Here is a 27,818-nt window from a genome sequence, read left to right as displayed (position 1 = left end):
ATCATAGGATGGTTCTATTTTTAATTTTTTGAGGAAACTCCATACTGTTCTCCAGAGTGGCTGCACCAGTTTGCATTCCCACCAACAGTACAAGAGGGTTCCCCTTTCTCCACATCCTCGCCAACATCTCTTGCCTGTGTTGTTAATTTTAGCCATTCTGATAGGTGTGAGGTGGTATCTCATGGTGGTTTTGATATGTATTTCCCTGATGATGAGTGATATTGAGCATTTTTTCACGTGTCTGTTAGCCATCTGGATGTCTTCTTCGGAAAACGTCTGTTCATGTCTTCTGCCCATTTCTTAACTGATTATTTGTTTTTTCAGTGTTGAGTTTGATAAATTCCTTACAAATTTTGGATATTTACGCTTTATCAGATATGTCATTTGCAAATATCTTCTCCAATTCTGTAGGCTGCCTTTTAGTTTTGTTGATTATTTCCTTCATTGTGCAGAAGGTTTTTATCGTGATAAGGTCCCAATAGTTCATTTTTTTGCTTTTGTTTCCTTTCATTCCCACGACAGCAGACTATTTTTTTTTAATGATAGCTATTTATTGTGAAGTTAAATGACTTTGCGGTAAAAAACTAGCAAATTAGGGGCACCTGGGTGGCTCAGTCAGTTAAGCATCCGACTTTGGCTCAGGTCATGATCTTGCTGTTTGTGGGTTTGAGCCCTGCATCAGGCTCTGTGCTGACAGTTCAGAGTCTGGAGCCTGCTTCAGATTCTGTGTCTCCCTCTCTCTGCCCTTGCCCTGCTTGTGCTCTCTCTCTCAACATAAATAAACATTAAAAAAAATTTTTTAAAAAGACAAGTGAATGAAAGTATATCACTCTAAATTCACTTTTGGCTTCATTTTGCATAGTTGGCAATCTGTGTGTGTACTCTAATGCTCTGCAATTTTTTTATTTGTGGAAGCAAAGGCTTATCCCTACTTCTCTTACCATCTCCTGATGATCCCACACCCTGGTATCTGACCAATATTTTATTAAAACAGTGTTTTTCAAGCTGCATGAGTCATGTAATCAATTTAGTCAGTCACAGCCAGCATTAAAAAAAAAAATAGAATAGACCAGAAATCAGTTTGGGGGGTGCATATCGTTATTTAAATATGCATTTCCATGAAATGGCACAGTTTACATCATTGTCACTTTAGAAAACTATGGAATATTTGTGCTGAAATGCCATGGTTCCATGAAACTATGTGAGAAGAGCCTAGAATATCCTTGGTGGGCAGGGGCAAGAGTCTGTTTCCAATGCTCTGATGATTTTTGAGGTCATTTGAAGAGGATTCTGCAGATGAGATCTAGAGAAGGTGGTTTTGGCTTTGGGAAGGTCAAGGGAGATTACAGCTAAGAAGGCTGAAGTTGCAAGAATGAGTGAGAAGCATCAGAGCAACTTAGGAGAAGGTTTTTAAGGGAAAAGATTGAATTTGTTTAATTAATAAGGAAGAATAGTGTTGGCAACAAAAAAGATCACAAAAGGGGAGGATGTAAATGCCTCTTCCACTCACTCAGCTTTGAACCTGAGTCCAACCAGCTTGTCCTCTTCTTGTAGAATCCTTCTCTAATCCCAGATTCCACATCAGCCCCAAGGGAGTGATCACAGAAGGAGATCAGCTCAACATTAAGTGCACCATTCAAGTGACACACCTGGTGCAGTCATTTCCAGAAATCATAATCCAGAAGGACAAGGCGATTGTAGCACACAAGACGCATGGCAATGAGGCCACCTACTCAGTGATGGCCATGGTGGAGCATAATGGCAACTACACGTGCAAAGTGGAAGCCAGCCGGATATCCAAGGTCAGCAGCATCGTGGTCAACATAACAGGTAGGGCTGCTGATGGAGGATGTGTGAATATGGTAGGCTCAAGCAGCCACTGTGCTGGAATCCAGAATGGCCAATGAGAGCGGATATTTCTGCTCCTGCTTGTCTGAATGAATGTACTCAGGTGGGGGCATGGTGCTCAAGGGGAAAAGTCAATGCAGAGTCAGTAAGCAGTTAGCTGTGGTGGTTGAGGGTGCAAGTTCTGACATCAAATCCCAACACTGCCACCCACTACTTCAGTGACCTTAGGTGAATTACTCAGCTTCTCCTTGGCACAGCTCTATGAGATGGGGATAATGACAGCACTCACCTGTAGGACTGTCTCAATGATGAAATGACATGACTCTGCTATAAACAGCCTCATACAGAATAAGCACTCTGTGTGAATGTTAGCCAGTGTGTCTGCTATTATATTTATCTTTCCTCTGTGCCAGGCACTATGCTAGATCCCAGACCCAGGTCCTAAGACTGGGTCAGGAGTGAGAAAGCATTAGCAAATTCAAGAACAATAGCAACAATTCCCTTTTGTTGAAAACTCTATGACTGGTTTACATACATTTGCATTTCACGCTCATAACAATGCTGTGAGATAAGGATCATGATTCTGGTTTTATGGGTGTGGAAACTGAGGCTGAGATGTTAGGTAACTCACCCCAGTGATTATAGGGTTACCAAGTGGCAGAACAAGAGTCACCCCAGGCCCATTTGACTTCCAAACCCATGCACTTAAAAGTTCTATTGGACTCCTTTCCCCCTTTCCTGGCTTTACTTCTCTCCATAGCACCTATTACCAAAAAAATATATTCTATCTCTTCCTGTTTATTGTATGTATCCAGGCATTGGAATGCAAGCCTATGAGACTAGGAACGTTACCCATTTTATCCAGTGCTATGTCCTTAACACCTAGAATAGAGCCTGGCACATAGTAGGACTTAAATACATATTTGTTGGATGAATGAATGAACATTGGACGACTGTGTTTCAGAGGGCAGAGAGAGTCAGCACTTCGTGGTTGCCATGTGAAGGTATTCATTCATTTCTTCATTTACTGAAAGCCTTCTATGTGTAAAGCACTGAGTGTAGTCACAGGGACAGTCCACAGTATCATAGGAAAGTTGTCAACTACCCAACTGGGTGATTGGCATATGTGTTGGATCCCACTGGTCTATAGTGTGTACTAATAACTTAGTTTATTATTGATAATGATAAATATCTTGATGGTACATGATATTTTTCGCTGATAAGACATGTATTATCTCATTAGAGAAAAGTTTTCAATTCAACAGACATTGAGTACCATCCGCATGCTGGGCAACTTATTGGGGATAGACAGCTGCCTAAGGTCAGGCTTTGCTCCTGACAAACTCACAGACATAAATAAACTATTTGAATGCAATGCAATGAGCAAATACAACCAAGGGATGGACATACTACTGTGAGAGCAACAGGGACCCTGTGGCGGACCAACTGACGGTTGCATCAGCCAGAGCAGCATCTTTACCCCTCAGGCCAGGCTACTTTAGGAAAGCATAAAGCATCATTGGACCGTAGGATACTACTGTTGTAGGTGATCACCTACACCCAGAAGTCTGTATCGGGTGGGGTATACAAGCCATTCAGTAGATCAGTCTCCCTGGCCCAAGATAACAGAGTGTTACACACAGCCTGCCCTTTCTGTCCTTTTAGCCTGAGTGCTCTGTGATCCTGAGCTCTGCCCTTTCCACCCAGAGCTAACTGAGCCACACCAGGGCTGGCAGGCAAGTACCCTCATGTTCAAGTTCCACCAGGCCTTTGGAAAGGTCTCCAGGCCCACTGATGCATCTAGTGATCCATGCCCCTGTTGCCATCAAGCTTCACTGTCAATGGCTCTATTGAGTGATGTTAGCAGCTCACAATAGATTTATGAAAATAAAAGTCATTGAATTAGTCATTTGTCTTTGGATAGAAAAGACACCTTCATCCCCTACTGTCTACCTTTTCAGATCTGTTCTGTCACCAGGTGTTGTAGGTCTTTCAGCTCTGTTCTGTCTTCTTGTCTCGGTAATCACACCCTAACACTGGCCCTCACACCAGGATTACCTATTGCAGGGGTTTCCTGGAGTATCTCTGTTCCAGTTCATTCTTCAACCAGCTATAGGAGAAGCCCTCCTAATATGATCCCTATTTGACATCACTGTTCATGAGCTTCAACCCTGAATGGTCATGATCCTTCACTTTGACCCCATCCCCTTCCCAATGTCCCTCCCACTCTCCCTGGGCCACTCTTTCCCCTCGGCCACTGAAAAACTTCTGTTGTCCTTAAAGACCAAACCCCAGATCTCCCTCGGGGGTCCCCCAGGACAGTTCCATGGTCACACCTTAATTCCTATCACACTCGGTTTCCATCTTTATGTCAGTAGTCACTACAAAGGTCTAGAGTCTGCCATCACCACTTTGGGTAAGCTCTTGAAGGACCAGATCTGTGGCTCAATTCACCTTACATCATTGACACTTAGCACAGACTGGCACGTTGGAGGAGCTCAGTAAGTGTTCATTCAACAAGTGAATAAAAGACTAATTCTTATTAGTCTACGTGATGGTCCTGCTGGTCTGTTACATTACCTGCAAATGGATCATTTACAAGTGGACTATTATTTCCTTACATTTCATTCCTACAAACCATCTTGCACCTACTTCTGAAAGATGGTTTCTATTTTTCACATTTTCGTTTACATATTTTTAAATAGTGAGTCATTGCTTTGGAATTTTTTTGCTAAGTGATTTTTTTCACATTTTTTGGTATCTGTCCACTGGGATTGTAAAGGCTTTTAGGATGTCAGTTTCTTTGGTTTCTTTTTCCCATTCCTAAACTAGAGCTTTTGATGGTGCTAGGAAAACAGAGAAGTCAATGCTTATGTGGAAGGAAGGATGGAATGTGTCTTAATAAAACATAGATTAATTATTGGACTACCACCTTACTTGAAGTTTTATTTTATCCCTTGTTGAGGAAACTAGGAAGGCATTGGGGATTGATTTTGATGGAAATAACTCCTATAGATAGCTACTTAACATCAATGACAATGACAGTGTTGATTTGTACCTCCCAAAAACCTGTATGGCAGGTAAATTTAGAACCAAATGTAGAATTTGATTCCCTGACTCCTGGCTGCACTCTCAAGCCTCTAGCCCAAGAAGCTTTCCAAAGAGGGACTTTGGGTCTCAGTTCCTTTCTCAATATGAAGATAGTTTCAAAAATTACTGACTTCGTCCTTCTGCATCACAGGGAATAATCTTGAAGCCAGCGTGCATTTGCTTACATGAAGGACCACTGCACAGTGGTTAAGTAGTTAATTAGTAATTTTCCAGTAGCTGAAATTAAAAACATAGTCCATGGCTATGAAATCTTGGTGTATTTCAGGGAATATTCAAATAAGATGACAAGACTTCTTAAAAGTCAGCTTCTGTCTTTATTGCTGTTGACATCCAACCTCAACTATGGTGCTAGTGACTCCTTAAAGTGGCATAGAATGTTACAGCTTACAAAGTACGCAACCTCAGGTGTTATCTTCTCTGTGGGAAGTGCTAGAGGGATGGTGACCAGCTGCCACTTCTCCCCAACCTCATGCTGTCTGCATCAAGCCTGCACTTCATCCTTCTTGCTCCCAGTCCAGGCTCTCAGTCCCATCCATTCTCCCTCCAGATATCTCCCTATAACACACATCTGATGTCATTCCCCCAAGCCAAACTCTCCATGGTTCCCATTGCCCCAGGATACAATTCACACTTGTTTAGATGGTTCTCAAGGTCCTTCAAGATCTATAGGTCTTCCTCTGGCCGCTTCTACTCCCACTAAGTTCCAGGACTTTCAGGTGCTCCAACTTCCTGCCAGGACTTGCATTGGCTCTTCTCTCTGCTTAGAACACTCCCTGTTTGCCTGGATAGTTCCTGTAAGAGTCCTTTCCTGATTCCCTGAGCCTAGGTTCAGCCATCCCCTCCATGGGCTCTCCTGCAGATAACCATGTCTGAATCACCCACTAAACGTAAGCACTTGGAAGTCAGGGACTTTTTTTTTTTTTCACAGCTATTTCTGATGCCAAGCAAGGTACCCAGTACAGAGAAAGTGTGTACTAAATACTTATGAAATAAAGCATATGAGTGAATGAATACCTGGGTGGATGCATGAATCATCACTGCTGCATTACACAGTGAAAAACTTTTCTAATTCATTTTTATGAAATAAATTGGATTAACAAGGGTAGAAAACCTGCCATTGCAATCCCAGGCAAAGAATGAGCTCTAACTCTTGAATTGTGTGATTATCGGGTTTCATGAGAAGCTAAAGAGAAATTTCTGCAGCAAGTTTGGGGATTGGCTCTGACAAAAGCAGCTGGGTCAAGGGTCTCTCTGGAAGGGGGCTGCGGGAGTGGTGCCCGGAAACGTCTCACCTCCTTCTACTCACTGGCCTTCCAGAGCTGTTTTCCAAGCCGAAGCTGGAATCTTCCGCCACCCGCCTGGATCACGGTGAAAGCCTGAACCTGTGGTGCTCCATTCCAGGAGCACCTCCAGCCAACTTTACCATCCAGAAGGAAAACACGATTGTGTCACTGTCTCAAAATTTCACCAAGATAGCCTCAGAGAGGGACAGAGGGACATACACCTGCAATGCAGGCATTGGCAAGGTGGTCAAGAAAAGCAATGCAGTCCAGATAACTGTGTGTGGTGAGTACATCCTCGCTGGCTCAGAGAGTCTTGGGGTGGAATGAGAGAAAGGCAGTTTATCACCAGCTGCCACCCTCTCCAGTCTGAAGGCAGATCAGACTAAGACAGGGTAACAACTTGGGGGTAAGAGGAAGCAGTGATATTAAGAGACCAAACAAGTGTGTATTCCTTCTTGGAGGACAGGAAAGAGGCGGTACAAAGAAAATGTTGGCAAAAATCAAGTTCATGGCTTTATTGTGGCTGCATGCTGTTGATGGGGCTGAGTTGGCAAGATTCTGGCTGCTGGAACAGGCACCCTCTAAAAGGTCAGGGAGGAATCACTGCTTACTCAACACTAAATTTTAGGATCTCAATTCCATATCCTGATCCATATCCTGGCTGACCAGCAGGGCTGGGACTCCTGGTGGGCCGAACATAGGTACCAGAACCACCTACGGCTGTGCTTCTCAGAGTGACTGTGCATGCAAAACCCAGTTAGAACACAGGTCCGGTTGGAGCCAGACTCCACATCTCTAACTAGATAGAGCCTTGGGGATGCTGGGTCCTGGACCACCCTCTGAGTAAAGGGGTCTAAGTGAATGGAGAGCTCTGGTCAAGCTGTCACAGGCTCTGTTGTTATTCAGTCACTGTCCTTCAGTTTACCCTGTGGCTGTGGTTTTAGCCAGCCAAGATTTTAGTCTCAACTCAATGAGGATTGTAGTCTATTGTCAACTCTCTCATCATGGAAATCCAAAGGAAATAATGCAAGAGACAAATGTGGGCCATTACATTTTCATTTTCTCTGTTGTTCTTGGAAGGAGGTCATTTCGTTTTATAAGCTTTATCAATAAGTGAACTTCTAAATAAGGACCTAGTAGAATTCTTGCTTCTTAGGGCATGCAGTTTATAATCAGGAGAGGCTGAGGCACTGAGGATTTGTTTTCAAATAAAATCTGTTTGGTACTTGTTATATTTTTAATGCATTTCCTTATATCTTTTCTCAATATAACTGCCACAACATGTGGATGTGTGTGCATGTGAGATGCATGGAAATATAAAAACGTATTTATTTATTTATTTTTTATATTTTATTTTTGAGACAGAGAGAGGCAGAGCATGAATGGGGGAGGGTCAGAGACAGAGGGAGACACAGAATCTGAAACAGGCTCCAGGCTCTGAGCTGTCAGCACAGAGCCCGGCGCGGGGCTTGAACTCACAGACCGCGAGATCATGACCTGAGCTGAAGTCGGCTGCTTAACCGACTGAGCCACCTAGGTGCCCCTATAAAAACGTATTTAGGGGGATGTCATGTTTTTCTTGAACTTGTGTCATCCCTTTTTATTGATAGCATTCATTTCCCCCCTCCGTCCTCATCACACACACACACACACACACACACACACACATTACTTGCCAATCTTAAAGGAGTCCTATAAAGGTAGATAAGGCAGGTAGGCATTTAAAATTATAGTAAATGCGCCTAGGGGGGCGCCTAGGTGGTTCAGTTGAGCATCCGACTTTGGCTCTGGTCATGATCTCAAGGTTCATGAGTTCGAGCTTCACATTGGTTGTCTGCTGTCATCACAGAACCCACTTCCGATCCTCTGTCTCCCTCTCTCTCTGCCCCTCACCTGCTCATGCTGTCTCTCTCAAATAAATAAATAAACTTAAATAAAATAAAATAAATTATAGTAATGTTAGAGTTTGGAGAAGGACCCTCTTAGGCTGGATGTTTTGTTTCTGCTTTCAGTCGTCATTCAGGTTTTCTGTCTCTCTTTCGTTCTAGAAATGCTCTCCAAGCCCAGGATTTTTTATGACTCCGGCCCTGAGGTGATAAAAGGACAGACCATAGCAGTCAGTTGCCAGTCTGTAAATGGAACCGCACCTATTAGCTATCACCTTGTAAAAGCAAATAGCATTTTGGAGAGTTGTAACATGGACTCCAATGAGCCTGCGGTATTCAAAGACAAGCCAACAAAAGATGTAGAATACCAATGTATCGCAGATAATTGTCATTCCCATACTGAAATGATCAGTGAAGTTCTGCGGGTCAAGGTGATAGGTAAGTTGCATGATCTTGAGTTCAAGCCCCACATTGGTCTGTGTGCTGTCAACGCAGAGCCCACTTCAGATCCTCTGTCTCTCTTTTTCTGCTCCTCCCCCCTCACACTCTTTTAAAAATAAATAAACATTAAAAGAAGAAGAAGAAGAAGAAGAAGAAGGAGAAGAAGAAGAAGAAGAAGAAGGGGAAGAAAAGAAAAAGCTAATGCAGAATGCCAAGTGAAACTGTTGGTTTAAACTGGGTCAGCATTAGTGGCTGACATTTACTGACCCCGACTATGTGCCCACCCCTGTGTGAAGTATTGTAGTAAATTATCCTCATTAATACTTACAATAGCCATGAAAGGCCCATGATCATTATCCTGGTTTTATGATGAGACAACTAAGGCTTAGGACAAACAGCTGGTGGGCAATGGGGCTGGGAATTAAGGCCAGGCAGCGTGGCTCCTGAAGCTGGCTTGCCACCACCCCTTTGTACTTTATCAGGAGAGATGCTGTCGAATCAGGCTGCACCCTCTGGGATCTGCCCTTGTGGTGGAACCCCACCCTCCCATCCGGGGCCTGGTCCTCCCTTTTTGTGGGAGCAGCAGCTCCGTGGTCTAGTGACCCACTGTACTCTTCAGGGAGGTGATTCATGGTCAGATGCCAGTGTGCTGACCAGTCAATTCTCACACCGATAGGAAGGTCTACTTGGGAAGACAATTGAGGATCAAAATTTCAGTAATTAAACATGGAAAAGATATAGGGGAGGACATCAAGTTCTGCTTGGATCTGCTGGGAATGAGAGGCTGGCAGGACTTCCAGGTGGAAATGCCCAGGTCAAAATCCAGACCTGGAATTCAGGGGAGTAATTGGACTAGAGCTGTATATTTAGGCATTAAATGCCACATGTTTACGTGTTAAGTGCACAGACAGAAGCTATAATGTGGGCGAAATCACCAGAAAGGAGAACGGAGATGGAAAGCTGAGGACTGAATTTTGCAGAAAGTCCATATTTAAGGAGCAAAAGGAAGAAAAACTAGTGAAAAAAGGGGGAGTGACAGGTGGGAAGGTAAGAGAATCTGGGCAGTGAGACATCATCGAAGCCCCAGAAGAAGCTGGGTAGCAGTTGAGGCCACAGGTGGGAAGGTTAGATGGGAGCCTATTAAAGGCTGGATTTAATCTGCTGGAGACTCAGGGATGGGCTAGTCAGGGGACTGGTGACCTTTGGGGTTTCTTCAAAACCAGAGATAGAGGGCAGTTTCCGAAGCAGAGGACTGAAAGTCAGATGTCAGGAGTAGCGAGAATGTGGGAAAATGAGGAAGTGAGAATGATTGGTTTAGAACATCTATAAAAGGAAAAGGAGAAAACCAAGAATAACTAAAGGTGGTGGATCAAGATTATTTGTTCATAAGATCTGGAAATGCCATGCATCTTTGTAAGCACAGGGAGGGAAATCTCTCTCTCTCTCTCTCTCTCTCTCTCTCTCTCTCTCTCTCACACTCACACAGAATAAAAATCAACAGGACACAGAGGTTAATCATATCTTCAGGCTAAGTGTGGAGTAATACTTGAGGTGCTAAGTGAGGGGATGCGTCCATAGCATCTTGTGTTTAAAAAACACGTGGGGACAGGAGGCATCTGTTGCTGCCCTTATGGGCTAAGGGGGAGGAGAGGCTCTGAAGAATGTGGTATTGATGGGGCAGGGAGGGTGGTGGGAATGAACTGAGTAAAAGGATCCCAGTCTTGGTCACAGTGCAGCAGCAGCAGGACAGCCATGGGCAGTGCTGTGTCATGTTCATTCCCTTGTGACTCCCCCAGTTCTCAATGCTGTCCCTTTCTCTGCCTTTCAGCCCCCGTGGATGAGGTCAAGCTCACTATCCTGCTGAATGAAGAGGTGGAGTCTGGGAAGGAGGTTGTGCTTCGGTGCTCCGTGAATGATGCCTCTGGTCCCATCACCTACAGGTTTTACAGAGAAAAGGAGGGCAGTCCCTTCTACCAGATCATCTCAAATGATACCTATGCCATTTGGCACAAGGAGAAGGCTAGCAAGGAACATGAGGGACAATATTACTGCACAGCCTTCAACAGAGCCAACCTTGTTAAAAGCAATCCCCAAAGCAACATACTGACAGTCAGAGGTGAGTCAGGGTCTCAACAGTGAGATATACTGTGGTTTCCAAGAGCGAAGCCAAAGTCTCACCCCTTGTAAGAGGAAATGGGTGGCTGTTTAGCTCATTTCACTGAGGGTTGAGAGACCAATGTTCTCAAGGTTCTTTTATTGCAAGTGACAGACATGCACCCAAATTAAATATAGAAGAGGAATTGGTTATTATAAAAATTAGAAATTTCTCATATAATTGTAACTCCAAATTCTTGGTAGAGAGATATCAACTGGCCTGTCTTGGGTCAAATGTCCACCCATGGACCACCTGTGGCCAAGAGGATTGGGTCATGCAGAAGGGACATAGTTTCAGGAGCCCACCAATGTGGGTAGAGGTGGCTTCCTAGTGAAGGAGAAGGGATGAATAGACCCCCAAAAAGTAATCTACTTCAGTCCAATGGTCCTTTAAGACCATAGCTGTAGCAAAAACCAAACCAAAAAAAAAACCCAAAAAACAACATTTCTGCACCAGCTATGAACACAAGAGTCCTTTGGAGTTAGATGCTCATGTAAGATGCTGGTTACAAGGACTATAAAATTCAGTCTTATTTGTTGCTTAAATTTGATATTATTTCTTGTTGACAGAGGAAAAACCTGTGTGTGTGTGTGTGTGTGTGTGTGTTTCTTTCTTCATTTCCAGTCTTTCTTGCCCCATGGAAGAAAGGACTTATTGCCGTGGTTGTCATCGGAGTGATAATTGCCACCTTGATACTTGGAGCCAGATGCTGTTTTCTGAAGAAAGCCAAGGGTAAGTACAATTCTTTCACTGTATTCTGGCAGGTCGCCCTGGCCAGGAGAAACTGGCCATGGATGTGAAATGCTTCAGCTTCATGGAGAGCTGGTGCTCTGCCCCAGCGGGAACTGAGGAGACAATTGTTTTTCTCCTTGGGGGGGGAGTCACCTTGATAACCAAAGATTTGAGCTACAAAGCTTTTATTGCCCCTTGGATTTAGCTAGGCACACGTGAACGCAATGGTTCTTCTAGTTGGACAACCCAGAAAAGATGAATCTGGAAGATTGCATCTACATGTGATCAGAAGAAGCTGTTTCTGTGGATTTGGCCACACCTAGTCCTGCAGTTGGTAGAGTGGGTTGTGAGTGCTATGGAGACACGCCCCCCCCCCCCCCCCACACACACACTCAATGCCTCCCAATTAATCTGCCACTTGTGCCATGATTTCTACCCTGTGCTTGAGGTTAACCATGCACGGAAGGGAAGCCAGGATCACCCACTGACCCTCAGAAATCAGAGTCAGCTAGCCTGAACTCAAGGAAAAGGGCACAGTCCCAGTAAATTCTGCAAAAATGTTTGTGGAGTAAGGCTACTACCTGGGATGGGTGGGGGCAGATGGATGAGGTGGGGCCCTGGGCTTTTTCTGGAGCAAGAAAGTTGCCACCCTTCTGGGAAGACGGGCTCCAGAACCAACCCCTTCCTAAGGTTGACCCTGGCCTTGGTCTCAGGCCAGCTTGGAATTAAAAGCAGAAGGATTGACGTCACTTTTACTTTTTGAAATCTTCTTGAATCAAAGCGATAATTGCCTGTATATCTGGCTTATCTGGTTCCTTTATCATTATCTTCATCTCAATCACATTCCACTAAGGAAAATCGCTCCTGGCTAAAACAGTCAAAATGTCATATTCCTGAAGGAAATGTGAAATCTCTCAGTATAAGAGCAAGAAAAGACTTACTTTGTTTATTTGTTTATTTTCTTCTCTTTTAAAGTCAGGAACAGATTTGGCTTTCTTTTCTCTTTCTATGGGTATTCAGCCTTCAAGAAAGTCAAATATGGTCAAGATGAGTGTTCCTATCTGGTATGGACATGGCTATTTTATACTGACTTTGGATTTTCTCTTTCTCTTTTAAAGCCAAGCAGACGCCCGTGGAGATGGCCAGGTCAGTGTGCGTATTTGGAAGAGACGTGGGTGGCTCTGTAGACATGTGGAAACTGTAGGGAAATTCTGGTCATCAGGAATTTTTTCTTGGGAAACTCAGAAAAATAAGGTCTTAGGTGTGAGTAGTGGAGGTGTGCGTGCATGCGTGTGTGTGTGTGTACGTGTGTGCATGCGTGTGTGTTTGTCTCCGTGGAAGATTGCCAATCGCCCTTCCCTGGGAAAGAATGGCCTTATTCTGAGGCCATGTCCTTCCGACACTCTTACCTGTCAAATCCCCTTTTCCTTATGAAATTATACTGACAGTAGAGGGAATTTTTAGAATTTACTTTCTTGGTAAAATAGAGTTGGCCTAAAAAAAATGGTTGTAATCATTTTACTGTTTTTGAAACCTCAAATCCAAAAGTATGGAAATGATAGCTCTGATGGTTCTGGAGAAAAACAGTAGCACAGGCTGAAGAACTCAGAGGGGTGGGATTCGCCTGATAAAGGCTGCCTGCAGTTCAGGTTCCCCTTGGCGCTGACATTTATTTTAACGGCGAAAAGTTTTTGTCAAATAATCTGAGAGCTGAAAACAATGTTAGCTTTCCACAGGAGAGGGTAAAGTTTTTGTAACTGCAGAAAACTCTTTAAAAAAGAAAAGAAAAAGAAAACTCTTCCTGGTTTTCTCATGATCTTTCCTTGGTTATTTTATTAGTTTGAAGTTAGAGCCAAAAAAAAAAAAGTCATCTATTCTTTACTTTTTAAATTTCATTTTAAGGCCAGCAGCGCCACTTCTGAATTCCAGCAATGAGAAGATGTTGTCAGATCCCGATACCGAAGCCAACAGACATTACGGTACAGTCTTGGTTTCCCGTAGTTGCTAAGCGCTTTCCCCAGCTGGCTACACACTCCCCTACCGGTCTTAGAAGCAGAATGTGTAGGTAATGGGGTTCAAGTTGGAAGGGAAGCCCTGTCCTCAAGCAGGGGCACTTAATCCAATCAGTCATGGAAGGGTGAGTTGATAAATAAACCAAAAACTTCGGAAGACAGGCAGAACATTTTAGCCTAATTTTACCACCTTCTAAACATCCCAGGGAATGTGGAGGATAATTGTAATGCCATGGATACCCATCCTGGGTTATCTTCCAAAACTTTGAACAGTGCCCAAGTATAATCATTATCCTTTTGTTAGAGAAGAGACCAGTTACCAAATTAGGGCACTGGTAAAACATCTTCTCGGATGGAATTGTTTATTACAAGCACAAGACAGTTTCCTTTCAAACTTTGCCACAATTAATTAAAGTATTTCTCAGATAGTGGAGGCATTAAAAAAAAAATGAGGCTGAGTGAAAGCTTGAAAGTCAGCTCAGTAGGGTGGGGAGCCAATCCCTGGAGTTCTTAATCCCATTAAGTCTAGGAGAAAATTGCTCAAGCCTTTGAAGAAGGGCGCCAGCCACTTCCCAGAGGGGGGTATACTTATATCATGCAAGACATCCTGTCCCAGACCACGTTGGGGGCAGTTTTCTTTATCAGCAGGTCTGAGAATAGAATGCTCATGTTCTTTTCTAATTGTGTAAGTGTTTCACAAGAATGAGAATTTTAGGTAGGATATGCCTTTTACAGGGCATACTTGAGAAACATGTTTTAAGAATTGAGCAATTCTTATAGTACCAAATCAAACCTTTAAAAAGTCAATAAAACGGCCTGGTTGGCTCAATCATAGAGCATGCAGCTCTTAACCTCAGGGTCATGAGTTCAAGCCCCACATGGGATGTGGAGCCTACTAATTAATAATCAAACAAACAAACAAATAAATGGAAGAACCTGGGAAACTGTATTCCTGAAGGCCATCAAATAGAACAGGAACTAAAGAAAGCACAAAATGTGAGACAATCCTTACTAGAAAGTGAATAAAACATTTGCAATAGCAAAAGTAATGGGCCAATAAAGAGAGAAATAGGCAAATATATTATTTAAGAAACTACATACAGAAACATTTGGTGAATATTTAGTAAAAAGTAATCCAGTGTTATAGAGAAAATACCTTTGTGTGGTTTAAGGGGGATTCTTTTGGTATACTATTTACACATAAATACATAGACACTTTAAATTAAATGCTAAGAGGTATATTAAAATAGGATTTTCCCCCAAATTTCCAAAATGCAAGAAATACTCTAATTCTTATATTGTCTCTGCATGGATTATTTCACTTTATAAAATATTTTAATAATCACAATAAGTAATTAGTTTTAATACATAATGGAAAATCATATGTTCTTCAGAAGTATTATTTATAACATCCGTAAGAATTATTATTATGTTTTTTTTTTAAATTTTTTTTTTAAACGTTTATTTATTTTTGGGACAGAGAGAGACAGAGCATGAACGGGGGAGGGGCAGAGAGAGAGGGAGACACAGAATCGGAAACAGGCTCCAGGCTCTGAGCCATCAGCCCAGAGCCCGACGCGGGGCTTGAACTCACGGAACGCGAGATCATGACCTGGCTGAAGTCGGACGCTTAACCGACTGCGCCACCCAGGCGCCCCTATTATGTTTTTATTCTTGAGAGAGCATGTAAGCAGGGGAGAGGGAGGGAGAGAGAGAATCCCAAGCAGGTTCTGCACTGTCCACGTGGAGCCCTGCACAGGGCTTGAACTCACAAACTGTGAGATCATGACTTGAGCTGAAATTAAGAGTCAGACACCTAACCGACTGAGCCACCCAGGTACCCTGAGAATTATTTTTAATAAAGAACAACTTGATTTAAAAAAATGTTAAAAATTTTTTTTACCCACTGAGGTGGCAGCCTGAAGGTACCGTAATTTTTTAAACCGTGTTCTCATGCATTCAGTCCTCCGGTTGGAGCAGGTGAGTTTGCTAGTTTCTGGTTATGGACCCCTTCCTTTAGAATTAAGCTTAACCTCAGGGCCCCTGGGTGGCTCAGTCGGTTAAGCGTTGGACTTCGGCTCGGGTCACAATCTGCTGATCTGTGAGTTCCAGCCCTGCACCTGGCTCTGTGCTGACAGCTCAGAGCCTGGAACCTGCTTCTGATTCTCTGTCTCCTTCTCTCTTTGCCCCTCCCTCACTCACACTCTGTCTCTCTCTCTCAGAAGTAATAAACAAAAAAGGAATTTAGCTTCATTTCTAATGGGGTTGCTCAACGTGAACAATTCTGAATTTTGAACAACCCATAGGCAGAAGTTTTTCTCCCATGGTATGGTAAGCGTGTTCCTGGTGTTAGAAAGAGACCGCACAGTGGGCGGGATGGGGCTGAAGGGGAACCAGAAGGGAATCCAGAATCAGATACGCTGCTGGTTGCCCACTACACTGAAGAAGTTAGGCCTGACTTCGTTTCTTAGTGGCACTAAGTTGTTGTTGTTTTTTAATGTTTGTTTATTTTTGAGAGAGAGAGAGAGAGAGAGAGAGAAAGACAGAGCGTGAGCTGGGGAGGGTCAGAGAGAGAGGTTAGACACAGAAACCAAAGCAGGCTCCAGGCTCCCAGCTCCCCCCCACCCCCCATGTGGGGCTCAAACTCACAAACTGCGAGATCATGACCTGAGCATAACCTGAGCGCTTAACCGACTGAGTTACCCAGGTGCCCCATGGCACTAAATTTTTTAAACATTATATGAAAAGCTAGAATTTCCATTGCCATTCATCCTAATTGTTATTTTTCAACTAGGTTACAGTGAAGATGTTGGAAACCATGCAATGAAACCAGCAAATGAAAATAAAGGTAATTATCTAATTTAAAAAAGTTTTTTTAATTAGAAACTTTACGTTAAAAAAGACCCCTAGGGAAAGAGCTAAAACTGTTAAGGCCTGGGGATGTTTCCCCACCTCTCTCAGTGACCCTGTCCCTGGCCACTGTGTATAAATGGAGATGGCTGGTTGCTTTCTCCAAAGATGCTATCTTGTGTCCTTAATGGAAAGTAACCAAAATTCCAGTGGGAAAGAACTGGGTTATACCTAACAGGGAACTGGCTGATTCAGAATGGGTTATTGAGTACTGTAGAGGAACTCCTTTCTTTTGGATAGTAGAAGCAGGGATGTTTTTTTATTTTTATTTAGTTAGTTATTTTTCATGTTTATTTATTTTTGAGAGAGAGAGAGAGAGAGTGTGTGTGTGTGAGTGGAGGAGGGACAGAGAGAGAGGGAGACACAGGACGCGGGGCTTGAACTCACGGATCAGGAGATCATGACCTGAGCTGACGTTGGACGCTCAACCGACTGAGCCACCTAGGCGTCCCATGTATTTTATACATAACTTAAAAATATTATTTTGTGTCTCAATATTTAATAAAAATAAAACATACACTATAAAAAAATAAACTAGCATTGCTGCTAATTTTTAAAGACAATTAACAGTAGATTCCCTGCTACGGTTAAACCTCAGAAGGATTGGGCTAAATCGTAAATCGTTTCTCTAAAATTCTTCCCCCCCCACCCTGGGGCTCTATCACAGGAGCTAAATCTAAAGTAGGGTCGCCTGGGTGGCTTTGTTAGTCTGCCTCTTGATCTCAGTTCAGGTCTTGATCTCTGGGTCATGATTTCAGACTCTGAGCGGGATGTGAAACCTACTTAAAAAAAAAAAAAAAATCTAAAAAAGTAAACACCTGTGTCCTTGACCACATATCGATGTTTTCAGTGCTGGCGAGAAACCCCAACTCTGAGGCTTCAAAAATAAAACAATAATGTAATTTTGAGTTGAGACAAACTAATTTACTGGATTTCACTCTAGTGGCCCAACTGCTCTCATTAACTTGTTTTCCTATGTGTGTGGCTCATACTGTCAGAGCATTTTTAGGGGGGGGGCCTGTTCCCCATTTCCTGAGATCCTTTCCATCTTGGAGATAGCTTTCTATGCCTGTGGCTGTGGAGGAGGCTTCTAGAGTTAACTGCCATGGATGATACTGGCTGTTTTCTGTGTCTACTGAGCTTTTACAAATCCCTCCCCTGTAGAAACAATGGGGACCTGGGCCTGAGGGCCTTTCCACATCCTGGAGAAAACAGGACTTGTGACTGTCTTCTCTAGCCCAAGATTTCTCACCTACTTAGAATGGCATTAGGCCTGTGTCTGGCTTCCTCCTCGAAATATGGAATGTTATAATCATTTGAGTGGAAATCTCTAAGGCAGGCTGAGGCTCCCCAAGGAGATTTTGTCTCACCGGTGCTGTGGTTCTTTTGAGCAGAGCCTCTGACCATGGATGTGGAATACACAGAAGTGCAAGTGACCCCATCTGAGCCTTACCAAGGTAAACACCATCCCTGGAGCGATTCCCCATGTTTTGCTCTCTGCTTGGGTGAGGTGACAACAGAGTGAGGTGTGCTATGACCCGGGGACAAGTGTCCCTTCATTTGGTCAGAAGGGGGGCGGTCAGCAGACAGGCCTGTTAGACGTGCCTATGACAAGAGCAGTGACCCCCCCCCACCCCCGCCTAGGCTTTTGAGGTGTAACATTTCATTAATTATTGTTTACCTACTACTAACCATGAGTAAGTTTTATTGAGCAACTACTAAGCGCTAAGAAATGTGTTTGGTGAGAGACTTTGAGGGCAGCCTTACCCCTGGGCGTTTGGACTTTCCTCCAGAGGTATGTTCCTTGCCCAAACCTAGCATCGTCCTGAAAAAGTTGCTTGCACACTGAGCTCATGTAAATGAAATGCACGTTTGAAGGTAGTGAGGGCTTGGCTCTTTAAAGGCACGCTTGGGTAAAGGCTCTTGAAAGTACAGAGTACCCTGCTGTGTAAACAGTGGCACTAGCTTCACACTTCAGGTTTTGTTTTCATGTGTGTGGTTGTCTCAGGGGCGGGCTGGCCTGGAGGCCACTAGTTCTGGTCCTGTGCTGCTTGAGACTGACTCAGAGTGGGCTGGTCCATAGCAAATGCTAGAACAGCAATTTCAGTTGCTTTCGGTCTCACAAAAAACCATGCATGCCTTCCTAGCTCTCCACCCTGGCTTTCCCACAGGCCCCTGTGCTCAAAGGAGCTCTCCAAAGCCTTCCTCCCCTCCTGGGAAGCTCATTAGGGCTATTGTCATGCACCCCCCACCCCTTCCTGCTGAGGCTGAGGCCACTGCTGTGTCTATTCTGCCTGGCAAGCTGAGGGCCAGACCAGGCATTAGCCAGAGCCACATGGCAAGGGCATCCCTTTGTTACCTCTAGCTCCATGATTTGGGAAGAGTTTGGGGTTCTTTCTTTCTTCCCTTGCTTAGGTTCTGGATACCATGTCAGCAGCTATGTGCACAGAATCTTTCGGTAAGGCAGTCCCAAAGGCCCCTAGGCTGTGCGCCGTGCAGTGGGGCACTGATCCTACAGTCTGCAATCAGAATGGCCCCCTAGAGTCGGTACTCCCCAATCTGCACAAACGCTACACAGGGCGTCCCACTTCCAAGTTTGGACTGGACCTGGGAATGGTGGGGGCCATGGCAGGCCTGAAATTCTCTTCTTCCTTATTTCCTTGTAAAGTGGTTTGCCTGTTAGCAAGTTAAGGGCGGTGTTGGACCAACCCCTGTGCCAAGTAGCAAAGGTACGCGTGCAGCCTGCGGGGCCTCTGAGATTCCCTTTGCAATTCTAGTCTCAGTGGAGCAGAAGGCTTTTAGACGCCTCTAAGCAGGAAATTGACAGGGTCCGTGTGGCTGGTGCAGAGGACAGACTGAAAGCAGACAGGGGTGGAGACAGAGAGACCCGTGTGTTAACACTGGGCAACAAGGGATGGGGGCGGAGCCAAAGTGCTGGCAGTGGATGGGTTCCAGATCTATTTTAGAGACATCACAACACTGGATGACTTTTATGGCAAGGACCAGGAAGACGGAATCACTACAGGTTGTGTGAGTGGACAACTGTGTGGATGGTCATGAGATCTGAGACAGGGAGGAACAGCAGGTTCAGCTGGGTTAAGTATGAGATGCCCAAGAGGAGACAGCACAGGGCTCTGGTGCCCAGAACTGAGTATGGGTTGGCTCTGGCTACAGGGGCTGGAAGGGGGCTCCCCTCCAGCCTTCTCTGGTCCTGCCAATGCCCAATGCACATGCCCGTCTGTCACTTGGGCTCAGTCCTGTGAGTAACGGCTTACTTCCCTTTAAGGGGACTTCAGACTCAGAAGGAAAGAGGAACCATAACAGGAGGGCAGGGCTGCCCCAGGGTTTTGATGATGTGTAGAAAAACTCTGCTGTCCCCATTGACCCTCCAAACTCCACTGGGAGCTCAAGCAGACAGTCCTGAAGCTCCTCACAGAGGGCCAGGCCCTGCCCCTCCGGGGCTGCTAGTCAGCTCAGGGCAAGGTGGCTTCATGAGCGCTCTGCCCAGTGCCTGGGAGGCCTTGGATTTAAAGTAGCTGACGGAGAAAGGAAGCAGGGTTTCTCCCTGGAAAAGCATCCATTTTCCATTCTTTTGGAAATGTTTCCATGTTAGAGTATCTGGTTTTCTTTTTCTTGCTTGAAGGTCGGGGGCGGGGGTGCTTTCGAGGGAAAAGAAGTCCCAGGACGGGGTGAGGAGGGAAGCTTTTCTTGACAAGCTGTGTGCAGGTAGCCAGCCAAGTGGTTACCTTTCCCCAGGCTGCTGTGGGGGCCTCGGGAGAGCTAAAATGAGTGCCTCGTGGGTGGAAATGGAGAGTTTCTAGAAGATTCAAGTTGAGCTTTCGGAACCCAGCCTCGTTGGTGCTAAGGGACAGCAAAGGGTAGGGCAGTCCTGAAGTGGGTGGGTGAGGAAAGGGCTCTGTGGGTTGAAGGCCAGTGATGAGTAAACTTGATCTGGTCTTGGCCAATCCATTTCCCTGTCCTCAAAGCTCCCTCTTCTACAGCTGGGGTGGAGGAGGGGCTGGGAACCCAGTCCAGCTCTGACTCTGACTGGGCAGTTGCCCAAGGAGTCACTCGGGGATGGAGGTGGGGTGGGAAGGAACTCGTTAAACCAGTTTGTTGCTTGTTTGCTGTGAGGCTAATTGCTGGGAAAACCCCATGACGTTGAAGACTTCTCTTTCTCTGTTAACAGAGAAAAACAGGAGCCAAAATAAAGCACCATCCGGAAACATCCCTGACAGCAGAGACAAACAGCCTGCTGGCCTGGGTTAGTCATTAGCAGGCAGCTGCATTGCAGGGGAGGTGGTGACGAGCGGCCTGGGGTGGGGGTGGGGGGCTCCCGCCCATCACTGAAAGGCAGAGCAGGGGGGCAGCGGGAGGGGCCGCTGGGGCAGCTGCAAGTGTCGCTGCTCAGCCAAGGACGGAAACCAACAGGCTGATCTGCAGTTATAAGGACGAAGGGAGTCAAGTGTGACTCTTGAGTCCAGAGGCTGTTAGCGTGTCCCCAAGGTGGCCAGAGAGGTCTACCAGCAACTCTTGTGTTCCGGGGAGCGGTGGAGCTTACAAGGGTGTCCAGGCCCCCACGTTGGCCACCCAGCCCCCTCCCTTGATTCCTTCCCTGTGGCCCCCACTCCCATTGTGGGGCGGGGGGTCGGAGGAGGAGCTGGCAGAGACCCCAGAGCACCTATATTGCTTATCACAGCATTGTCTGTCCCATGGCCTGGTGCTTCTGAAAGCTCCAGTGTGGGTGTGATTTGCCTTTTCCCTCCCGCTTCAGCTTCAGCTTCCACCCTGTCCAGCACACAATAGGTGTTAGGATCATACTGAAGGAGTGACTTCCCTGGGCCTGACATTGAGCAGAATCCCTTGGGAATGTGAGAGATTTCCCCAGGAGATATGGGAAACCCTGGAGCTTCCCTCTACACCCCTAAATCTGGTCCCACGGAGGGAGCCTGGTATAAGCATCTCTGCTGGCCTCTTAGAGAACGGCAGGTGTCTGTTCTCTAAGCTGAGAGCACCTGGTATCTCAGTCACTCTAGTGAGTACCAACCCCTGTTTGGTGCCCTGGGTGGGGGGGGGACCCATATGAAGACTTGTGTGAAGCCCTGGCCACCCAAAATGTCCCAAGTTCACCTGCTGGAGTCTGAAACACCCCCTCAGGCTTCCTCCTGGTGCTCAGGTCCTGGCACGGGAACCACCACCATTCAGTGTCTAATGAATGACCATGATTTCAGTTCTAAAATCTAAAACCTCAGGGAGCAAGCTGATTATGCCAAAGCCTTCCTGAGGCTCGGGGGACCTGAGATAGAGGCACCCGCAAGCGCATTGACTGGTGCCGTCACTATCTCGCGAAACCTTTACGGGTGCCTCCAGGTAACTGCATTGACTGGGAGGTGCACCAGACCCCTGGAGAAGCTCCGGGCCCATCAGGGGACAGGCAGTCGTGGGGACAAATAATGTCAGTGTGGTTGTGGACAAGTGTCCCCAAACTGCCGTGGGAGCACAGGGGGCCTAGCAACTGCCCTGGGCCCTGAGAAGGGGTGCATGTGTTGGGGTGTATGCAGGTGGGTGAGGGTATGTGTACCCAAGTGCGGAAGCAAAGCCTGTCCTGAGACTTGGAGGATGAGGAGGAATGGGGCAAAGAGAAAGGGCCGGGCCAGCGGTGAAAGGGTATGTTCAGGGTCAGGGGGCATCCCTGGGGCCTAGGGAGTCAAGGGTATCTCGGTGCAGTTAGAGTCCGTGGACATGCCCCAGCCACCTGCCACCAAGAAAAATCACATGGCGCTGAGCATGGTGGCAGGAAGCATCTTACCCGGTCTGGGGCTTCATTTCCGGATCTGTAGAAAGAGAATGTTGGCCTCATGGCATGAGCCACCTTTCTACAATGAGGCTTCCTTGTCCTTTGTGCAGGTGAGAGGAGGTGGGGGAAGAAGTGGGGTCCCATCCTGTTTCCTGAGGGTTCGTGGATGTGTATGTATGTACATGCTGTGTGTATACACCCTCTATGATTCATACAATGCGTGTAGATACACTACGAGTGTGTGTACAAGTGTGTGTATGCACAACCTGTACACCTACTTCAACTTAAACAGATGACCATACGGGTGCTTTGTCCTCCAAACCCTGGGTCTCCCCTGAGTGTGATCCATACCCTGGCTGGTCATCTGTGCGCCAGTCCAAAAGAGTCCAGACCAGAGGATCTCAACCCCGTCTGCCTATTGGAATCCCCTGGGAGCTCTTAAAACCCACCAATGCCAGGGCCACTCCAGAACTAATCAGAATCAGAATGAGGCCCATGTGTTGGCGTGTGAAATCAACTAGCCCCGCTGTCAAGATTTTAAGTGGTTGTCGGTCCCAGCTGATCCTTAACATCACAGATGAGGCCCAGGCTCAAACCCAGGCCTCGGGTGATTGGGAAGTCATAGCCCAGCCTCCTGGGAGGGGCAGGGAGAGCAGTTGGACACAGGAACGCACTGGCAGGGAAGGAGGTATGGGACCACTGAGCAGGAGGCTGCAGGCCTATGCTGGGAACCCCTCCACCTATGAGTGGTCCAGGTGGACCCATAATGGCCTGTTGACTTCATACTTCCAGACAGAGAGTGAGGCTACTTAGACCAGGATCTTGTAAAGCCAGGGAATGGCCTGGGCTTAGTGGCATTAAGGTCTCCAGGGCTTGCTGGAGACAGGCACTCATGGGGTGGGGTCGTGGGTAAGCAGGGAGCCTCACACATTGTCTTGCTTCGGCAGTGGGCCGACCTGGTGCCCAGAGGCAGCTGTTGACCTGTGCTTGATCACTTTCCAGGTCTGGAAACCAAGGGCACAGAGACGGTGTATAGTGAAATCCGGAAAACTAATCCTGGTGAGTGAGGGCTTCTGACTCGCCGAGCCTGGGGGACGCTTCCTCCTGAATCATCCACGTGGGCCTTGGGAGTGGGCAAGGAGAAGGAGCAAAGGAGGCCCCTTACACCGAAGTTGTTGACTGTCTCTCCCCCACCACTCTTCAAATGTAGCCACGTGTTATATGTGCTATAATTTAGTCAATGAATGCTTATTAAGTGCCTGCTGCAGGCCAGGCAAATAGGACTTTGCATATTCGTACCCAGCTGATGGGATGTGCCCTGGTGCCACTGTGTGCTCACGTGACCCCGAGAGAAGCAGTGCGGCCCTGCCTATTCTCGGAGGCCAACCAGTGCACCTCACCTGCCCCGCTCCCCAACGGGCCCTGGTGCACGGGACCGGGGCGGGGGTGCCCGAAGGTCTTAGTGCTGTGCTTTGAAGACCTTGGGTAGCTTCAGCCTTTCTGAGAACCCCCTTTCCGCCTGGGGGTGGGGTACAGATCTGCCCCCATTTCCTTTGATTCTTCCTTTCTTTGATTCTAGACCCCGATTCAGTTCCCATCTCCATTACTTCCTCATGAGGAGCTCCCCCCAAGGACTGAGCACAGTGCCCAAGCAGACATGGGCCTGGGGAAGCTCCCAGCAATAACATTTGTGTGTGTGTGTGTGTGTGTGTGTGTGTGTGTGTGTGTGTAATTATTCTATTCCATCCTGGGGAAATGAATGAATACAAAGATTACTTTTAAATCCTGAAAAAATAGGGGTGCCTGGGTGGCTCAGTCGGTTAAGTGATCGACTCTTAATTTTGGCTCAGGTCGGGACCCTAGGGTCGGCTCCATGCTAACAGCACAGAGCCTACTTGGGATTCTTGCTCTCCCTCTTCCTCTGCCCCTCCCCTGCACTCTCTCTCTCTCTCTCTCTCTCTCTCTCTGTCTCTCAAATAAACTTTAGGATATGTAAATTCTGAAAATCAGTCACAATCCAAAGGGCATAAGATTCTGGGGGAAATAGTCACTGTGAGTGTATCTTGCTTTGTATAACAGACCTGTATTTAAGTGGAAACTTTGGGAGAGCCTGGCCATTCCAAGTGCCGTCCCCAGACCAGCAGCCGTGGGTGTCTCTGGACCAGCCCAGCCCCACAGAATCAGAATCTCCAGAATCTGAACTCTAACAGGCTCCCAGATATCGCTGGTGCTGCCAGCGTTTGAGGAGCACTGTCTTACCAGAAAAGCCTACTTTTTATCTTTTTATATTATATATATATATATATATATATATATATATATATATATATACACACATATTAAATAGTATTTTCATGGGTAGAGCAGAAACCCAGCCTCCTTGTGGAACTTGACACTGACTGGCTGATTTTCAGAAACCATCCCCTGGGGGAGTTTTTGGCCTCAGTGTCTCATTTTGTATTCTCAAAATATTCAGAGCCAGCAAAATGCAAATTCAGAAATAAATAGGCCTTCTCTGTCCTTCCAGTGTAACAAAAAGCTAGAGTTCTTGTAGGGCTCATGCTTGGTCCTGTTGGGTAATTTTTTTTTTCCCCAAGACATTCTCTTATTTTTTTTTTAATATGAAATTTATTGTCAAATTGGTTTCCATACAACACCCTGTTGGGTAATTGTGTGAAAATTGTATGAAACCCCTCTGCTCTTCTTATGGTCCCTGAAATTGTTCATTTTGGGTCGCTTTGGTTATGCAAAACCTCACATTTATTGAGCGCTTACTGTGTATGCCAAGTGGTCTGTGTTACAATACCTCTTTCAAGCCTCACATTTAAGTCCCATTTTACAGATGAGGATACTGAGGCATAGAGCAGTGAAAACACCTGACCAAGTTCACACAGGAAGCAAGTCCCCAGACTGGCCCACCCTGGACCTGAACTCCAGGCTCCTGATCAGGCTCCTGCAGGGATCCCCCGCCCCAGGACCGGAGGACTGGGGGTCTGCGGTGGCCTGGGCCAGCAGCTGGAGGTCCTGGCGAGGGCCACACCCAGTGTCAGTATGAGATGCCCTGCCCTGAGACTGACAAAAGACAGATTAATAAGGAGAAAAACAGTGATGAGTAAGCCCTCAGTGTGGTTAGAACTGGGGGCTTCTTTAGCACGTTAGGCACGAACAATACATTTGTGGAGAGGTGACAAAACAAATGGGAAGGTAAATATCTGGGGGAAATGAATGGAGTAAGGCTTGTTTAGGCAGGTCCATCTCAGCACCGCCTTTCTGTCATCTTGGAGGCCAGAAGCCTTCCCTGGGAGAGGGACTCATGGCTGTCTTCATTTCCCAGGAACTTCGGCTTCTGGTCAGATAAGGGAAACTCCTGGAAGGCTTCCTTCTGCATCCTCCGGCCCCAAATAATCCTATGCCAGTGTGGCATATTCGGGGGTGGCATTTACACCTGCTTTAGGGCAGCTGTTCAGACGGTTCTCCGTGCCTGAGTCCTCAGTCCCCCACCCTGGGAATCTCGCTGCTCCCTCTGGTCTAGGGCAGGAATGGACCCCAGGGGCTCAGGGTGGTGAAGGGCCCTGTTTTGCTCGCAGACATCTGAGCCCCAGTCCTGGTGCTGCCCCTTAGCAGCTGTGTGACTGTGACCAAGATGGCTGACCCTTCTGAGACTCCAGGTTCTTCAGCTGTTGCATGGAGATGAGATTAAATGAGAAACGGGGGGTGAGGTTAGCTTGGGGGGAGATGGGGCTAATTACCCCAGGCACGAGTCTGTCTACTATCCCTACCATACGGCGAGCATCCAATCCGTGTTGGCCAAAAGATGCAGGAAAAACTTGAGCCCTAGGGTTCAGGGCAGGGACCAGGCACAGCCGTCTCCCTCCCCACCCCGACTCCCAGCCAGAGCCCCACTTGGGCCATCAGGAGTCAGCTGGGGCTGGGGCTCCTCTGTAACCTGGTCTCTGAACAGGCAGCTGGCTCCTGCCCCAGCGGTTGCGGGTAGAGAGAGCCCTGGGTGTTGTAGCCAAAACCACAGTGCTGCTGTGAAAGTCCGTGTGCTCACCTTGCCTAAGAGGCTCCCGTCCTGGAGGCCAAGGGAGCTGCTGTTTCCCAGCATTTCCTGCTCGGTGGCTGCTCCAAGGCAGGAAGCTGTAAGCTCCTCAGTCCTCTTCCTGTTCTTTCTTTCTGTCCCTCTTACTGCGAGACGCCTGCTCTTTGTTCAGTCCTCAAAACCATCCTAGGGTTGACGGAGGTTTTACTACTGTTCCTGTCCTGCAGATGGGAAAATGGGCCCGGAGGCTAAGTAACTCATCCCAATCCTAAAGCCGGTGATGGCAGAGCAGGGACTCCAATGCTGGGAGCCCGGCTTCACGTTTCCTCCCCGTCCTGCCAAAGGGACTGCCTGCTGCTGCCCTTTCCAGCTTTGTTCGGTTTCACATTACCATCCGCTTAATTAGGGGATTCAGTTCTATTAACAGCCTGGGGGGTGCCTGGGTGGCTCAGTTGGTTGAACGTCCGGTCTTTGACCAGCTCAGGTCAGGATCTCACAGTTCATGAGTTCGAGCCCCGTGTCAGGCTCTGAGCTGACAGCCTGCTTGAGATTCTCCCCCTCTCTCTGCACCTCCCCAATTCACACGATCTCTGACTCTCTCAAAATAAATACATAAAGTTAAAAAAAAAAAAAAAAAAGAGTAACAGCCTGGTATGGTCTGGGTGACCCTGGGTGAGTCGTGGAACCTCTCAGAACCTTGGTTGCCTTGTCTGTGAAATGAGGGGCAGGGGCTCAAATGTAGATGGAGCATTCTCCAGGTGTGTTAAAACACAAATGATGTGGTACCACCACCCAGACTTTGTGATTTCAGTAGGTCTGGAGTGGGACTAATTTGTATTTCTTTTAGTATTTTTTTAAAATGTTTATTTATTTTTGAGGGGGAGAGTGAGCAGGGGAGGGACAGAGAGAGAGGGAGACACAGAATCTGAAGCAGGCGCCAGGCTCTGAGCTGTCCGCACAGAGCCCGACGCGGGGCTCGAACTCACAAACCGCGAGATCATGACCCGAGCCAAAGTCAGACACTTAACCGACCGAGCCACCCAGGCGCCCCAATTTGTATTTCTAAAAAATTCTCGCATGTTGCTGCTGTTGTTCTGGGGACCACACTTTTAGAAGCATTTTCTAGATGCCCTCACTTCCCTTCTGATTATACCTCTGTTATGTTCTGCTTCTTGTTTGAAGAGGTAGGGTCTTTCTTACTCCTCAGCAATCCTGAACGGATCCTGGAAGGACTGGCCTCAGGGTTGGCCAGCAGAGAGAATCCTCCAACTCACGTACATATGTGCATGTGTGTGCATGTGTGTGTGTGTGTGTGTGTTGGGGGGAGGAGGGTGACACACAATAAAATAAAGACCTTGGGGGAGGTGGGTCTCTGGACAGGTCGGTGAATGGGCTGAGTACAGAGCTAAGGCTTATCTAACCTTTCCTTCTTAATTTTTTATTCTTCCCATCTCAATTTCTTAGTTCTCCCCACCTTCCAACCAGCAGCACGTCAGGGCTGACTATTTTGGGAAATGGCTCACAGGGCGTAGTTCTGGCTCTTAAACCCCCCTTTTCCCCTGAGTGATACAAAGGAAAACTGCTCCTCTAGATAAGGGAAA

At 46.7% G+C, this 27,818-nt stretch overlaps 1 protein-coding gene across 8 annotated transcripts in view; it reads left to right on the top strand.

Annotated features, from left to right (window-relative positions):
* Nucleotides 1-27,818, top strand: part of PECAM1 (platelet and endothelial cell adhesion molecule 1) — a 74,758-nt gene that overhangs the window by 34,159 nt on the left and 12,781 nt on the right. For 5 of the 8 annotated variants that reach the window (XM_053212707.1, XM_053212706.1, XM_027047901.2 and 2 more), the window contains 11 exons: nt 1,555-1,830; nt 6,277-6,525; nt 8,291-8,566; nt 10,398-10,685; nt 11,349-11,456; nt 12,575-12,602; nt 13,359-13,435; nt 16,263-16,316; nt 17,773-17,835; nt 20,568-20,642; nt 23,178-23,234. In XM_053212707.1, coding sequence (XP_053068682.1) covers nt 1,555-1,830; nt 6,277-6,525; nt 8,291-8,566; nt 10,398-10,685; nt 11,349-11,456; nt 12,575-12,602; nt 13,359-13,435; nt 16,263-16,316; nt 17,773-17,835; nt 20,568-20,642; nt 23,178-23,234 — 1,551 coding nt within the window. Of the gene's footprint in view, nt 1-1,554; nt 1,831-6,276; nt 6,526-8,290; nt 8,567-10,397; nt 10,686-11,348; nt 11,457-12,574; nt 12,603-13,358; nt 13,436-16,262; nt 16,317-17,772; nt 17,836-20,567; nt 20,643-21,158; nt 21,200-23,177; nt 23,235-27,818 lie in introns of those variants that run through there. The other 3 variants (XM_053212709.1, XM_015076428.3, XM_027047902.2) reach the window with 3 other exon arrangements.

Source organism: Acinonyx jubatus, chromosome E1 (genome assembly GCF_027475565.1).
Source record: "Acinonyx jubatus isolate Ajub_Pintada_27869175 chromosome E1, VMU_Ajub_asm_v1.0, whole genome shotgun sequence".
Lineage (NCBI taxonomy): Eukaryota > Metazoa > Chordata > Mammalia > Carnivora > Felidae > Acinonyx > Acinonyx jubatus.
This window is presented reverse-complemented; position numbering and strand designations above follow the sequence as displayed.